Raw genomic sequence first — 17,089 nt, forward strand, 5'->3', positions numbered from 1 at the left:
ATATCTAAAAAGTTTGTTTCTACAATTTAATAATGTTCACATTTTTCTCAACATTTTTTGCTGCTTTTAAAGCTGACATTTGTACATACTTTAGAAGCTAAGATGTTGCCCAAAACCTCAAATGAGAATGTTCCAGGGATTGTAGGACTATGAAGTGACCTGGTATGTACCTTGGTCACCACAAGGTCTTACTCCACATGGGTGACCAAGGAACATGCTGGACTTGTCCAACCTCTTTATGTCTGCATCTTCAATTCTTCTGGTTTCTAATTGCATTACTGTGAAGTAGGAAAGAGCCTGTCTGTCTATGTATGTTTTTACTAAACCTGGGATTGAAGTGTAGGAAACAACAGGTATTAAGCATCTGGGACCATGAACTATTTGGCCAACGAACATTAATTCCTTTGGTTGCAAGAGTCTTTAAATAGTGAAAAGTTTTAAATGTGCTTGGGGCCCCCAAGTTCCATCAAGATGCCCATGGTGAAGGAAGACCAACAGGGCACTGTTGGATCCATGGGTGGTGCTATCTTCTGCTCAACTCATCTCTGTCTCCTCCTCTTGCTCACTCTCTCCCTCCCCTCTCTTTTCTGTTTCATTCTATCTCTCTACCTCACATTTTACAGTTAAATAAAATCTGTATTTTTGACTTCAGCATATGATCCTGTTTGCACCTTAATTTGAGTAGAGACATCTCAATAATTAAATCTTAACAATTTTTATTTTAGTATAACTAATTTTCATCCTTCCCTGATTTTTTATGTGGTGACAGAAGTAATGAACTAAAAAGGGAGAGGGCATATGCTCAAGTTATTCAGCATAACTACCCACACTATTACATTATGAGCTTTGCTTCCAGCATGGGACAAACTGCAAGGTCTGAGGCAATATCCAGGCATGGGCAGGGATTAGCACCAGCCACAGGTGCAGCAACAGGAACTTTGGATGCAACTCTGTTCTTGGGGGTTGTTGGGATTGTTGCTGAAAGGATGCGAGCTCTGCTGCACCAATCAACCTCTAGACCAATAAATGGTCCTGGGGGCTTCCTAATTACTAACAGAGAGGTATTTTTAAGAGGTATAGGAAGGATTTTAATTGCTCTACCTGTAGCCAAGCCCAATTATATATTGTGTCTTCAAAGTCTTGCTTTGTCAAGTTCTCTGTAACAACATGTAATAATTTTGCCTTTGGTTGCACCCTTTTTTACTCTCATAGAATTACTTTTGTGCCACCATTAAAGGCTAACACTGTTGGAGATTTTATTTAATTTTTCTTCTTAGCAAATTTAAGGGACTTCTCATCGCTTTTAAATAGCTGATTTTTGCAGGTACGTGGAAAAAAAGCTACAAACTTTTAAACTGGAATTAATTTAGAGAAATTAATAGTTATCAACGTAAGTTGTGAAAGTGAAATTCCCAAACATTCTCCATTATATAATCATTATGCATGTATTATATAGATCAATATTGTTTAAAAGGTAAAATCAGATTATCTGATAAGGACCTACATTTATTATACCCCTTGATATAAGGAAGAAAATTCAATGATAGTTATCAGATTATAGTTGCATGTCTGAAGCAAAGGTTGCTATGGTTTTGAGAGAAATAAATCACTGTATTTTAGAAAATTCTTTCAGAATATTGATAATTGGTATTTTAGATGCACTTCGCTTTTTGTATCAATTTTGAATTTCAGCTAACAAAAATTTCTGTAATTGAAATTTGCTAAATATAAGTAAAAATGAAAGAATCTTGCTTTAAAATAGGCATATTACTTCAGCATAATATTGCTAACAAGCTAAAGACACACCAGCCAGACATTTAAAATAAACACGTATCCACGCCCTCTTTGTCTTCTACCTATCCACCCCCTATGTTCTTATCATTTATTTCAACCTGCTTCTGAGGTCAGAAAATTTCCAACACTCAATTTTCTGGCTTTTAGAAATTATTAACCCTGCAATCCTTAATACCTGCTCATGTTAATTTTTGCACTCTTTTTCTGAAAAAACAACTTAGAAAACAGAAGAGTCAGGAGAAGACTTAATGGCTGAGGAGAAAGGAGAACTTTACCTTGCAGGCTTAGTAAGATTGTGAAGAACATTGACATAAATTTCATGGAAGACAAATGAAATGTCTCAAATGAAATTAAAGTTAAAATTTGCAAGCCACTACATCAAATCCTATATCAAAATAGTCTGGTTTTCCTGAGGAATTACATAAACCTGGTCTTTTCCACTTCAGTGCTATGTTTAGAAGTGCAATGGCCAGTTTTAAACTTCTGCGTCATAGCTTCCAAGCTTTTAGAATGTCCAAATAGATTATTTGTAAAATTTTGTATCCAGTCTCTGTTCTAAAAATATTATCACTATGATTTTCATTCTACTAGGTGATCGTAAGTGTCATTCTTGTTTCTGAGAAAAGGAGTTATGAAATCCTATAGGAGAGACTTCAGTGTTCTTTGGATATTGGTGAAGGCATTAAAATGGTTGTAGAATAAACGTTGAATATTTATACAGCATCTGGGAATACCAGAGCAAAAGACACATCCTTTCCATAGGTAGCATACATACCCTTACTTTTTTAAAGGTACACAATAGCCATAGCAATTTAAATTAATTTAAATTGCAATTAGAGTAGAAATTTAAAAATACACATAAATATAAACATTTCAACAATGTTGAAATTTATATATGTATTTTTATGTGCATGTTTGAAGTTGAGGGTAAAATTGAACACTGTCAAGAATAGGCTGCTTTCCTAAATTATATCTACTCATTCTTAATGAGTTTTGTAGTTATTAATGGTCTTACTCTGCTAAATCTTAAAAAAAGGTTCTGAGGATATAATCTGCCTTCAGAGATAATTAATAAAGTGTCTTAAATGTAAAAATGTCTCTCTATCAAAAGAAACCTACAGTCTGGATAAACCTAATTTAACATCTTAGAGAAGTTAAATCTATGGCTTTTAAAAGCAATCCACATAGATAAAATGCAGATAAGAAGCAAATACACTTCATATGATTACAATCCTTGTAATAGTAGTAGTCCTTATAATCCTTAAAGTTCTTGCAATCACAGCTAAGTTGTCTACAACCAAAACTGGTCACTCTAAAAAAGTGATATAAAGGAAAAAAAAAAAGTGATATAAAGGAAAAAAAAAAGTGATATAAATTTATCTGTGAAGGAAATATGGCGGAGTCTTTCACAGAGAGAAAGGATATTTGAGTTTCTTTGGAACTCTTCATTGCCACCCCACCTCTCAGGGCATACATGACTTCCGGCCTCCATTTCAGGACTACAGATTTTTAATTTTTTTTTTCCCTGTTCTTTAAACCATTTTTCTGAAATAGTCTAGTCACATCACCACAAGATGGAAGAGCCAAGCAGAACATTTAACTTACAATAAGTATGGAAAACTATAGTCCTGTATTTTGTAGAAATTTAGCCCTATTTTATTTTCATTTTATATAAAAATTCAATGGTGGAATCATTCTAGAAACACAGGAACAAAATAGAAAAATATTTGAATCACCTAAAAATTTTTGTTAAACTACATGAAATAAGGAGTTTTCTTGAAACCAAAATTCCATCAGTCATTCAGAACATACAATGACATTTGCAAAAAGCTACACTAATTTTATCCTTTAGAAAGGGAACAAATGCTATTTCTGAACTCATTCTGTCAATTATAGGACTGCAACAGGACTTGAGATTCAGTGTTTTTTATAATGTGATTGCATGGCTTAGAAAGTGTTTGGGCATTAAACCAGTTCCTTAGCAGAAACTAAGTTAAAGTAAACTTAATAAACACTCTCTGCAAAACCATGCATCTTCAGGAGCAGGTATTATTCCATTTCTTGCAAGAGAAGAAAATTTTCAATGTTCATATTTTTCTTCATTTTACACTGAAAATTGCACCATCAAATTGATACAAAACAAAGCTCTTTGTTTAATCTTCACCTATGTGAACAAGATGCTGAATTACTATAAACTATAACCTCAGAGATTTTGATGATATATTGTACTTTATATATTGAACTTTAAATATTTCCTCAGTTTATTTGAAGACCATGTATGCATAGATAAAGAGCAAGGCCAAAAGATCTAAGTGTACACTCAGCAGGACAGTTGATTCTAGGCAGTATTTTTCACCCTTAATTCCTCTAGCCTCAGTCAATCCGTACACAGGCATACTTTTTATACTTAAATATATATCAAAGATCAGATTACAAATATTTTTCTCACAGTTATTAGATAATCTCCTTTATTGACTCTGGAGTGTTATCTGTGCAGCTAAATGTATTTCCTTGCAATATCAGAATTCCATTATGGTCCTAAATGTTCTGATTTTCATATAGTCATAATAGATTTAATGAAATAGCTTTAATGGTTCAACACTGCTATAATGAATTTTAGTTCACTTTATATTAAAATTTGATGCATTGACTTTTGGGGCTATTTTTTCATGTATATAATATGGCAAAAATAATAGGTTATACTCATATATCATCTTGGAACCATTAGTTCTAATCAGCCCTCTCACTAGAAACCATTCAACAGAAAAGAATAAAATGTTTCCTTAATTCATAGAGCTTTGAACTTCTGGGAACTATTGCTGACTTCTGCCTCAAAGTTATATCATTAATAAACACTATATACCTGATGTTGCAACTGAATTTTTGACCACTAAGTACTCCAATGCTTTTTTTAATTGGAGGAAAATTTACCTTAATATCAAAGGCTCCTGGCTGACCCACTTTGTTGTAAAGCTCTAGCTGGTTCTTGACAGGTGTTACCCACAATATCACCTGATTTAGTTGTTGATCAAGTTCAACAAAATCCTTTAGCAGAATCTCTATTTCTTTCTGTTTTTCTGGAAGATCTTTGGACACCTGAAAAAATACCAGAAGCCATTTTTTTAGTGAAAAAAACCACAAACTAGAAAACAATTTAATGCTACACATATATACATTTATATAAAATGTTAAAATACAAATTTTATATACTTGAAGAAGAGAAAGAGAAGGTAGACCTAACAATCAAATTATTATGGCAGGTATCTTGAAATTCAGTTAAAACACAGTCTGTCCTAAAAATCCCAGCAAAAAACCACAACACACATACAAAAACTTAAAATAAAATGTTTAAAAAGCCAAACTTTACTATCAGGCTTTTCAGTGTTTTTAGTAAAAAAAATGTTGTTTCAGTATAGTAATTGTTTTAAAGCTCAATTTCTATCAGGAAAAAAAATTAAAGACATGAAATTGATCACTCGAATTATAGCTAACCTTTCTTGACCTCTTAAATGTAGATATTTATAAGCATATTTTCTTATGAGGTGTCTAGAGTTACCAACTGGATCCATAGATGCATAAGCAGATGCACACAATGAAGAAAAATAATGTTGAAATATATCCTCAATTCATATCAGGCAACTTGGTTTTCTGATTTGCATTCAAAGCAGTCAGATTTTAAAATAAGCACATTCTTCTATGCCAACAATATTAGAAATTAAGAATCATTGAATGGCAGAGTTCAAATTCATCTCTGAAGCACTTTGAGTAAACGGAACAGGCTGGCAATAAATGAGCCAACAACAAAGCTCCATGCTGTCCTTCTCAGACTGTTTTCGACAGCTAGAGAGGCGAGGTGTTACAACTCCACACCATGGGCAACATAGCAAACATACCCTAGGGGAGAAACCATCTGTACATTCCAAAAAAACCCAAAAAACAACAAAGCAGCAAATATAGGGCATGGGCAGATCCAGAACTATAGAGGTTCATCAGTAAAATCAGCCAAGAAATGTGGTTAGTTTTCCAGATCATGAAAAGTAAGATTTCCTCATGTCCATTTTTTAAAGCATAATTTTTACCAAAGTAACCCTCTTAAAAGTGGCAAAACATGATGTTTCTGTGACACACAATATAAAATACATTCCCTGTAAAGTTAAGCAGCTTTAGTGGTAGCACCGCTATCATATTGCCTGGCTACCGAGGTATTAGTGCCCTGTACTTCTAATCCCTGAAATTTTTCAGAAAACAATAAATCCAAGCTCAGTCATGTAAGCAATGAGTGATACCAAAGCCAAGCCACCAGCTGCTGGGAGAATGCAAGGAGCACAACTGTCTCATTACATGTACGGTTCTTTAAAAATTTTCTGTGAGAATATTGATTTGTAGGTACTAAAATAATTTCTCTACCTAATCCCTGCATGTCATTTTTTAGACTGTATGCAAGGGGTATTTGTAATTCAAGAAGTTGGTTTGCCATATATTACAGTGCCTCCATTGTTCATTATAAACACCTCTTAAAATCCTATTCAATGAAGAACATCCATGAAACAAAATTACTTTTACTATCTTCCTAATATTTTAAAATACAATTTAAAAATATGTTTTCATAGAATTTATTATATATATAATATATAATTTAAAAATCTGCTTTTCCAAAATGGCTCCAGAAAAGAAAGAAAACAATTAAAAATGCATTCATTTCCCTTATGTGTTAACTCAAAATTTATGCAGACCTTGGCCTAATTTCATACAAGATTGGTTTCATCTTTCTTACAACTTTTGAATGTTAATCTCTAATGCTTACTAGCTTTAATATTAATGTAAATAAGTTCCACAGAAATACAACTGAAAGAAAATAGGTAGTCATAGGCAGATAAAAATCCAAGCTAACTTCTGAATATCTGAAATTTAAATTAATCTGCTTCCAATCAACATTAATCAAGTATTTTGGGTGTAATATAGGAGAGAGAAAAAAAAATTGTAGAGGTTTTGAGGAGAGGAAGAGAAAGGGGGAAGTAACCAATTATATACTAAGGCATAATCCATCCAGAGCAGCAGAAGATGAATGATTAAGATTTGGTGACAAGCTGTACTTCAGCCACTGTTTTCAAAATATTTATTTATCCCACCTAGGATGAGAGGTAAACTGTAATTTAAATAAATGCAGCCTCTTCTTACAAATTGTATCAAATTTGTATGTTCTAAAATTATAGCACAAATATAAGATTGCAATATTTTTAATATAAAAATAAAGAAATCTATTAAATCAGTTAATTATATATGGTAGTGTCATCTAACTTTACCACAGAGATAAAAAGAACAACAGGAAATAAATAAAAAACTTTCACCAACTCAGGTTAGGGCTACAGGTAAGTGTTTAACAAGGCAATTCCTTGTAAAACCTAAGTAATGTGTCACATGCCATTTTGTGGGAATCAGAGCCTTAGATTCTGGTTATCAGGGATTTCATTTGCCAGCTCAGCTCATTGTGGTTTGTTTGGGGTTTTTTGTAAGCTCTGGCATAAAGCTGTCAAGCTGGCTAATCAAATTAGAGCCTGATGAGTTTAAGGTAATTACAAGTCTGCCTATCAAGCCAAGGTACTGTTGCAGACTGTCTCCTGGGGGACAGCTTGTTTCCTGAGCTAATTCTGCAGCTCACCAGAAGCACAAATTGGAAAACCTCCACGGAGTACTGGACATGGACATGATGACTGGCTGTTCGGATTTATGCCCTCCCTGTGGCAGAGGAGTACATGTGGAGAGGGGCCCTCCAGAATCTTCCCTACTGTTTTACTCACTGTCCTTCCAGCCTGCTCTTCACAGCTCCAGGAGATGCACCCCTGAGGTGGCATTCCAGTCCTGGTGGGAGCCACAACAGTCCCACAGCTGTTGTTTCTGGGCTTTCTGAATGAGTTGGTAGAAGTTCTTGGATGCCTCCAGGGAGCAATGAGCAGCAGCTAGTGTCCCACTTCAATACTCTCTTTTATGTTTTTGCTTTGGGCCCCATCCTCCTTTTATTCACTTGTTGTCTTGGGGTAACGTTCCAGTGTTTATTTACTTTCATTCCCTTTGGTATCTCATGTCTTTCCCTCCTATTTAAGAAAGACTGCCAAGTTTTATCAGATGGTGGCTGAAGTTCTTTTCTGAGAGTGGCAACCAATAGGAACAGTGGCCATAAGGCAAAACCAGCAGCAGAGTGAAAACAGGGCAAACATGAAATGCTTTCCCCAGGGTCTGCCTAGGACAGACACAGGCCTGATGAAGCAGTGCTACAGACTGGCAAGGAAGACAGGGTGCAAATAAAAAAATGAATTGAATAAAACTAACTTCAGTTGGAACATTTTTCTAAAAATCTGGGTTATCCCTTTCATACAAACCAAACATTTTCAACTTTGCCTTATTTCACAACAGATGGACATTGACAATACCCCTTGGTTTGCAACCAAAGATGCGAAATAAATTTGCAAGTGGAAACACCAAAAACATGGATTATACTTTCAAAGAAAACAAATCTGAGTTCAACATCAAAGGACAATATAATTTCAATGTTAAGAGTCAAAACATTAATCTCAAAGCATGTGATACATCTAAAATTTTGTACTTTAGTTCAAGTGCTAATTAAGTAAGATTAATTGGAAGCTTAGTGACAGAATAATGGGAAAGATTTAAGCTCTAAATGGCGAAACAGCAGAAGAGCTTAATTTTACCAACTGATACTGGTCTTCACAATATTCAATTTTATTCTAATCTGAAACTATCAGAGCATTTCCCACATATTAAATTTTACTTATTCTAAATTTTGCTCATTTCTTTAAAACACACAAACACAAAAAAAAAATCACAAAAAAACTGTCATCACAAAAAAATCTCTTAAAATATGAGGATATCTGACATTTGAACAATTGCATACTTTCAAAACCTAGGTCTTCATCTAAGTATTTTAATTTCTTCTCCTTATGAATTTTAAAATTACTTGCATTGGTTGCTTCTGTTCCATCTGAACCTGATCTCTTGCGTGATTTTACCCCACAAGTAGCCTAAACAACACAGTACTATGTTGATTCTACCCCTACCCCAATCTGATTACTTTGGTGCCAAACCTTACCTAAGCTCATATTGGCAGTTTATATCACCTTGATAATTTCCTTGTTCCAATTTTCCACTGCTATTTCTCATTTGAGCTTCATATTGTTATTTTTCAGTCTGCACACAGTTGTGTGCATGCACTGTGAGAAGGATTAGAGCTCTGCAGATGCAAAGGAATATCAGTTCTTATGATAACAGGTATAAAGGGAGGAATAATTTTTATAAAGTATGTCACCTGATGTAAAATAATAGTCTGTTTGCCTATTGTGTTTAATTCTTATGAATATCCAGAAAGTAGATTCAATTAATGCAGTATCAATTAAAATAATGGCTGTAGAGTTACAGCTCAATCTTTTAACTCAAGAACAATGCTCAAAATGAAAAAGTTGAAACTAATTAGGTAGAGACAGTAAGTAAGGAATATCAAATATTGGAGAGTAATTTTGCAAAAGCCAGAAATGTGATTGCAAATTAATTAACTTGATGACATATTACTAGTTAGGCATCATTATAAATAAAAGTAAGGAAAGCCACTGAAATGACTTGTACTTATTATATTTCAAGTGACTGATGCCTGATTTCAAACATCACTTCTCTCTCACAAATCAACCTCTCTCCCTGTTTCCCTGAAATGATTAAAGAGAAATTAGTGCAGCTATTACCTGGATATTTGAGAATACAGATGAGGACATGCATCTCTCCAACATGTAATTTTTCCAAAAACAATATGAAGAATTTTCTTAGTGGTAAGTGGAGAGCAAAGAAATCCCAAATCCCATCATTTTAACAGCAGTGAAAATATGTCAGTTTCTTCCTCCAATACTAAAGTACCTCTTTTTCTTGCTATCTACCTCACCAAACTCAAAGAGGACAGCACTTATAAACAGACCTTATTTTGAGGATTCTGAGTGGATTAAAATTTAGCTATCCTGATATGGGTAGTTGCAATAAACGGGAGCAAAAGTATGTGGTGGGATATCTGTGAAGACTTTCAAAATTGTTATTTTTGTATGGCCCCCTTGGGAGGATCACTTAGATATACAAAGCACTACATGAAAATAGGCTTCAAATATAGGATAGCTGACAGTGTCACGTTTTAAAAAAATCAGAATTGTTTGCATAGAGAAAAATGAAGTATTCTGTATGAAGAACTGAGGAAGCTTTCTGTATGAATTTCTTTGCTTACTAAATGCAAATCAAGCAGCAGCTTCCTCTTAACCATTCCATTTCTGAAAAAAATGCAAATATTAGGAAAAGAAGTGACAGTGACTGACTACACTGCAATCAGCCCAGAGCATAACTGGTCTGAAAGCAGTTTGATATCATCCAAGGGAGGACTTGGATAATAAAGAAATAACTGAAGTCATAACAACTATTAAATGCAAACTTCAATTCAGATTTATTGATAAATCATAACTGACACTTCCATAGCACTTGTAAGATGATTACATGAAACAGAAATTCTTACAGCCACTGTTCAGAAAGTTTGATCTGCTCAAAATCACCATCCCTAGAGCATGTACTAAAGAATGATTTAAAATGGAAGAAGGAAAAGTTGATTTATATGCATCATTTCTTCATGAAAAACAATCAGTGTACAAAAGAGTTTCATATAAGTTCAGTTTAGGATGCCATTTAGTTAATTAACTGAGCCATTTGCATTAGCAAACTCAATATTGACTTTAAAACAAAATCCATGTAATTCCTTTAAACTCATGAATATTTATCAGCCATAGTGTCTCTGACAAAGTTGGAGTAAAGATTTTATTATTAGGGGAAGATTAAAGCAGGCTACTAAAAATATGTATAGAAGATTTTATTTGCTACATATAGAGGAGTTTTATTTGCTTTTTATCTACAATTTCATGTTGCCTTGCAAGGCTCCCAGGACTTGACCTTGGCAAGTGTTTATTTGGTCTTGTGTTTTTCAAAATCTTCTCAATGGAATATTTGTAATATTCTCAACTTTCATTTTTATTAAAAAAATCTTTTTTTTCCCATGAATGCAGAAAACTAAAGCAGTCCAAAGAAACAATGCCCCAAACAATTTTCTGCTTCATCTGGCTGTCTAGATTTTTAAGAAGCAACCAAACATACTCCCTCACCTCAAAGACTTGATTTGTTTTTCTTCTATGGTAATATGATCACATATATCACAGTCTTCTTAATATCTTTATTTTTATATGTAATACTTGTAACTAATTGTCATTCATTCTGCTCTCCACTCTCAACAATTCTCCTTTGTCAAGGACATTTTTGAGCACAAGTCCCTCTACCTTAAATCTCTGCTAAATAATCTAGTCCAGGAATATATTTTCTTTATCTTTTTTTCTTATTCAGTTCCTGAAATCCAAAAGCAGCCACAAAGGCTTTAGAGTCTAGCTCTTTCAGTAATTCTTAATGAAGGATATTCTGACAGAAAAATTATTTTAAAATAAATGCAATATGCCCTAAAAGTCCTTTCCCTGGTTTACAGCAGAAAGTACCATATATATCCCTCAGGCTACACACAGTTCTGGGAAGGACAGTAGTGGTGTTAAAGACTTCTTAAAATTTAGGATTTTGCCCATTATGGGCATTATGCCCATTATAAAGAAGCTGTGACCACCAAACCCACTCCCCATGTGAATGTGCTTCCTGATGGGAACTGGACTGTGAGCTAAGCCACCAGATGGGAGCTTGAGGTAAGATAAAGGTGATACTATTGTCCTATTATCTCAGGTCTAGGGAGAAGTAAACAAGGCTGGGAGGAGAAGAATATATCCACAAAGAAAGCCAAACTCAGCAGTTGTGCTGAGAATCAGGTCTGGATCGGTTTGGGATGGGAGGATGAGAGTTTTTTTCGTTGTGTGACAAGACTCCATCTTCTCTCACACAAACTGGCTCAGTGGTAAGAGAAGATGGACTCCAAGAAGGCCACATACATGGGACATTCATGTGAGAGGCAGCTGAGGAGGTGTCATAAACCATCAAAGACCCCCAAAGTGTCCCCCATATCATTTCTAAGGCCTTGCACCAGAGGACTGCATGCGAGGCAACATGATGAAACAGACCCAGAGTCCTGTTGCAAGAGACTGTGTCAAACTTCTCCTCTAGGGGGGAGAGATACCTGAGGAGCATTCCCACCTGACCTAAGCATATATTAATCCATTGAACTCTAGTGTTTTTGGGACCCCTTACCACTGAGAAGACCAGAAGAAAGGGATCAACAGGGACACCATCAGGATTCAGGAGAAAATTGAAACTGCAGCGAGGTCTCCCGCTCAGTCTCCTCCAGGCTGAACAAAGAACAAAGGCCCCTCAGCTGCTCCTCACACGGCTTTCCCTCAAGGCCCTTCCCCATCTTTGCTGCTCTCTAACAGCTTAATGTCTTTTTCTGTATTGTGGCACCCAAAACTGTCCCCAACACTCAAGGTGAGGCCCCCCAGAGCAGAGCAGGACAATTCCCTCCCCTTGCCTGGCTGGCCATGCTGTCCCTGATGCCCCCCGGGAGACGCTTGGCCCTCCTGGCTGCCAGGGCCCTGCTGACTCAGATTCACCTTTCCATCAACCAGAACCCCCCAGGTTCCATTCCCACAGTGCTGCTTTCCAGCATCCCATTCCTCCAGGGCTGAGGAAGAGTTTAACTTTATTTTAGATAGACTATTGCATTCGTGGGAATTTTAATTACATAGGCATGTTGCTGTACAGACAGGTCTATATAATTAAAGTATAATCTTTATCTTGTAAACAGCAAAGAGTAAAACATTGATTTTAAGCCTCTATGGTCCTTCTTAATAGAGATGGATGAAAAACCTGACGCACAAAGGCAGTGGTCTGTCTTGGAACTGAAGTTTTAGAAAGCCCAAGTCGTTGCAATTGATTGGTGTTGCAGTAGTATCTGAGCATTGGCCCATTACAAGTGAAATCTCTCTCGGATACACAGAACTTTGTTGTAAAAAATGTGTAATGATTTGCCTGAAGTATTTGATATCTAGTAATTTGGCATCAATATTAACTCAATGTAACTCATATGTCAGCACATATGTATTGAAAATTAGTACTTCTTACATTCAAATTCTTGGCATAACTTCTTAATTATATGATTAATATATTCTGGATTTGTCTGGCAAACAAGAATAATAAGGAATTTTAAGATGGCTGGCAAGACGATTTGATATATATTGTGTATATACACACATACATGTATTCAATCATGCCTTTTATGGCTTCAATGGCTAATACAGACTTTTTGCCCCTGTATGACTTGACTGTATTTCATATTTTTCTTTGCTTAGCTTTTAAATTTTTAATTAATACTGGCTGCTAGCAATATGCAAATTAAAAAAAAAAATTAAAGTATATACATACTTGTTTCTTAGGGCTTGTGACACTCTCATGTTTGTCCAAAAAACATTTATATCAAATTTGTTTTTGCTACACATGAGGCCACTTTTGAGTATGGCTGATGATAACATGAATGTGGACTACACTTAATTAGCCATCTATGACAAGCTGTCAGAGGAAATTCAACATAACAAAAGACTTTATTATATTTAATGGAATCAGGTCACTCATTAAATGAAAGTAAATTCAGGAAAATGTCAACCCTCTGATCTCTAAAATGCCAGTTATACTATTCTTATTTTAAATTGAAAGAACAGAAATCAAACTGCATTCATTTTCCAACAAATTTTCCCCTCCATACCACAAATAACAACAGCAGCAATTGCAGTAGTTCCAACTGTGAGCTCGAATTAAGTTGCATTGACATGCTGGAAATTTTATGTCATTGCAGGTAATCTATGAATAATTTCTACTCAAGGCAAGTTATAATACATGAACTATAACCTTGTTACGACTTTGTGTTTCTGCACTTTTGGGCCCATCTGTTTTTCTCTACACTTGATCAACCAAGCTAAGACAAGCTACGCCTGTTCTGGTGGTACAGAAAATGTTCACAAATTATAGCCATGTCACTCCACTCTAATTTTTATCTTGTCCACATAGCACAACAAATTGATTTGCTGTGGCAATAAACAGTGAAATAGTCTCTTCAGTGTCTAGTAATTAGAACTAATACTAGTAGACAAATTAAAAGGCAGCAAAACAAAATGTCTCCATCAGGCACTTATAATAACCTTCATAATACATACAGTAGATGTTGTGAAGACTAAGGTGGATAAATGAGGAGAATGCTGATTTTGGCATCCAGCTTACTTTCAGATAATTTAGCTCATCGCTCTTGGCTGACAACAGACCAAGAATAATATTAAAGAGTAATAAACTCCTTCCAGCAAACCTCTGATTCCATGGTTCACTGGTCTCAGACCTAATCTATCAATCCATTTACTGCACAGTAAAAGGTAAGAAACCCATTACAGTATGACAAGAACTGAATTCATCACAAACTCCAGTGTCGAGTACCCTTTTGTGTGCTTTGAAGCACTAGGTGGTTACCTTACTTGGCTATCACAGCACAAGATATTTTAAGCTTTGAAAATAAATGAAAAAATTCGCGATGTGAAGGCATAAAAATGGTCATAAACCACTTCATTTTTCATAATATTAAGACTTCCCTAAGACAGTGCTATTTTCATTTTTACAAGAAATACTGACTTTGGAGAGGGTACAATAAGTAAAACCAGGATAGAATTAAAAATTCTAGCCCTTTCAAATGTGGGCTTTTAATCTTCATTCTCTGCCTAAACTATACTGAATTAGGTAACAGCCAACTGGAATCACTATTTAATAAAGTTCTATAAAGAAATGTGGTCTCAAAATCATTATTATCCAAATGAAGAAAAACTCTTCGCGTATCTACTCTCAAGGTCATCAGCACATGATATAAACACCCAAAAAGCAAAGACAATTCTGAATTAAAAGCTAAAAAGATACTTTTATGTGACTGCAATTCCCTTCATACTAAATTTCTTTTCTAGGTTATTTTTATTGCTGTAGGGCAACAGTTTCTGTGACTGTAAAGAAGGTTTGAACATGACTTATTTCAAATATATCACCTTGAAGGTTAAGACTCACAGGTGTTGTCCCCTATTCCCCTGCTTGGCAGATCAAGACAAAACAAAAATTTGTGATAACTTTAGGAGACATTTGGCCACATCCTCACCTAGTGTAAATTTTCCCAGCTTCTCTGAAGCAAGCAGAATTACTCTAGTGTATACCTGATAAGGACCTATTATTTATCTGTCATGTATTTTTCATATCTTGAAAATAGTATCATCCTGCAAAATAAACAGTAGATTGTTACATGTTCATTTCTAGCAGAGATGCCAGAAAACAAAACTTACAATTTGAAACAAAGGATTAAAGTATAGAATACACTCTTAAGGGGGGGTGGAGAGACAGAAAAGCCCCAGAGAAATCTCTATGTGATGATGTTTGTCTACTGTGCTTTGAGGAACACAAAAAATATATCCTCATCAAAAACCGCTGACTACAGAATCCCCCTCAGGTGACCTAAGAAAGTTTGCCTGATATAAAAATGCCCATCCTGTGAGCTTTGGCTCGGAGTAAATATCTCTGGGGTTTTTCCAGTGCTTACATATCCGTATCTACAGCTGAACAAATAGAACATTAAGTTCCACTGTCAGGCTCGCAGAGTTTCTTTCCATGACTTCTAGTTTTAATTCAGGCCCCAAATTTTCAGGGCAGAAAGTGAAACAAATAATTGAGGTTTCCTAAACAAATCATGAGTAAAAGTAAAACATATGAAAATGAAAAAGTAATTATTTTTCACTTCAGTGTCCTTGGAGAATCTTACTGAACCCCAAGATAAGTGTCTAATGTTTTGGTTTGTTTTGCTTTGTTTTCTACATCTGCCAAGATCACAGAGAAAACAGAAAACCTGAGAAAGAGAGAACCTTCAGGGAAGATGTATGCATGTGGTATTTTAATTTGCAAATTCGATCGGTTTTTGTAATTTTCAAATTCAATTTCTGTTCTTAAAAAAAAAAAAAAAAAAATGGACAAAAAACGCACAAGAAAACCAAACCACTGCATTTTGCAGATTCTCTTCAGAGACCAAGGGAAAATGAGAACTCAGTTTTATACATCTCCATGGGTAGACAACAGAGATAAAAAATCATGTGGTAAGTAATCTCCAAAGGAAGATTTCTTTCCTTGGTTTATGTTTTTTTAGTATAAATGACATTTTTCAAGTAAGAAATTCCAAGAATAATTATCTTGCCAGACACATTAGATCTAGAAGACATAAAATTATAAAAAATCAGTAAATTATAATGATTCACTAAACAGTAGTTTTTGTCTCACATATTCCACCCAAACCTAAGTGCTTTCAACAATATTCATGGTTGCTCTGTGACAGGCGACCTGAAATATTTTTGCATTCAGCCAGCAGAAAAGGAAAATTCCAAGTTTTTAGGTATATGACTAATCCATAAAATGCTACCTTCAGTGACAAATTTTCTTAAAATATATATATGTGTGTGATCTGACTAAAAGTTAATTAGTTTCTCCTGAAAACTAATGCTGTCTTTTTAGAATCACAGCTTAGGTATTAACACAGTCCCTGAATTCAGCTATGTATGTGCTTCCTTCAGCCAGTGGATAACATTGTTTTGATCTTGAAGTGTTCTGAATTCTTCTGTATACATTGATTTCAGAAGCCCATTTGTAGAGGAAAAGATACTTCTGTCCAACCATTGATATAATGATTTATGTGTCCAATCTGGAGATTGTGGATGTGATCAATATTTATTATCCCACTTTTGCCTGAGTCATTAGGCTAATTTTCTGAACTTTGCCAGACTGTTTCTATTAGGAAGAAACTAGTAGGAGTTACCATATCAAGTTCTTTTTTATTTCTCAGATCTGTGCTTGAAATTCAACTGTATTCATGGAAATGGTAACAGAGAACCTAGGACGTGTTCTTGACCAGAAGACCTTCTTTCCAGCAAGGTACTCAGAAGATTATTTTCTCACTTCCCCCCCCCCCCCCACCCCGCCCCCTACAGAACTAAACACAATGAAATATTCCTTTTTGCCCCAGCATCCTGGTAACTTGAACAGATACCACAGATTAATGCCTCTGAACTGACTCTGCAATAAGTCTCAACAGAAATTCTTCAACTGATTCTACCTTGATGATTTCCAAGCAGGCTAATCCATACCTTGGGCAGTAGTTCTCTGCACAATGCTTTCTATCATTTCTACCATGACAACACTCAAATTATCTACCTCTCTTTACCAG

At 35.1% G+C, this 17,089-nt stretch overlaps 1 protein-coding gene across 1 annotated transcript in view; it reads right to left on the reverse strand.

Moving 5' to 3' along the window:
* The window catches only part of DMD (dystrophin), a 1,043,539-nt gene that overhangs the window by 360,440 nt on the left and 666,010 nt on the right, over nucleotides 1-17,089 (reverse strand). The window contains 1 exon segment of the mRNA XM_058043463.1: nucleotides 4,726-4,890. Within this exon segment, the coding sequence (XP_057899446.1) occupies nucleotides 4,726-4,890 (165 nt within the window).

Source organism: Melospiza georgiana, chromosome 2 (genome assembly GCF_028018845.1).
Source record: "Melospiza georgiana isolate bMelGeo1 chromosome 2, bMelGeo1.pri, whole genome shotgun sequence".
NCBI classification, from domain to species: domain Eukaryota; kingdom Metazoa; phylum Chordata; class Aves; order Passeriformes; family Passerellidae; genus Melospiza; species Melospiza georgiana.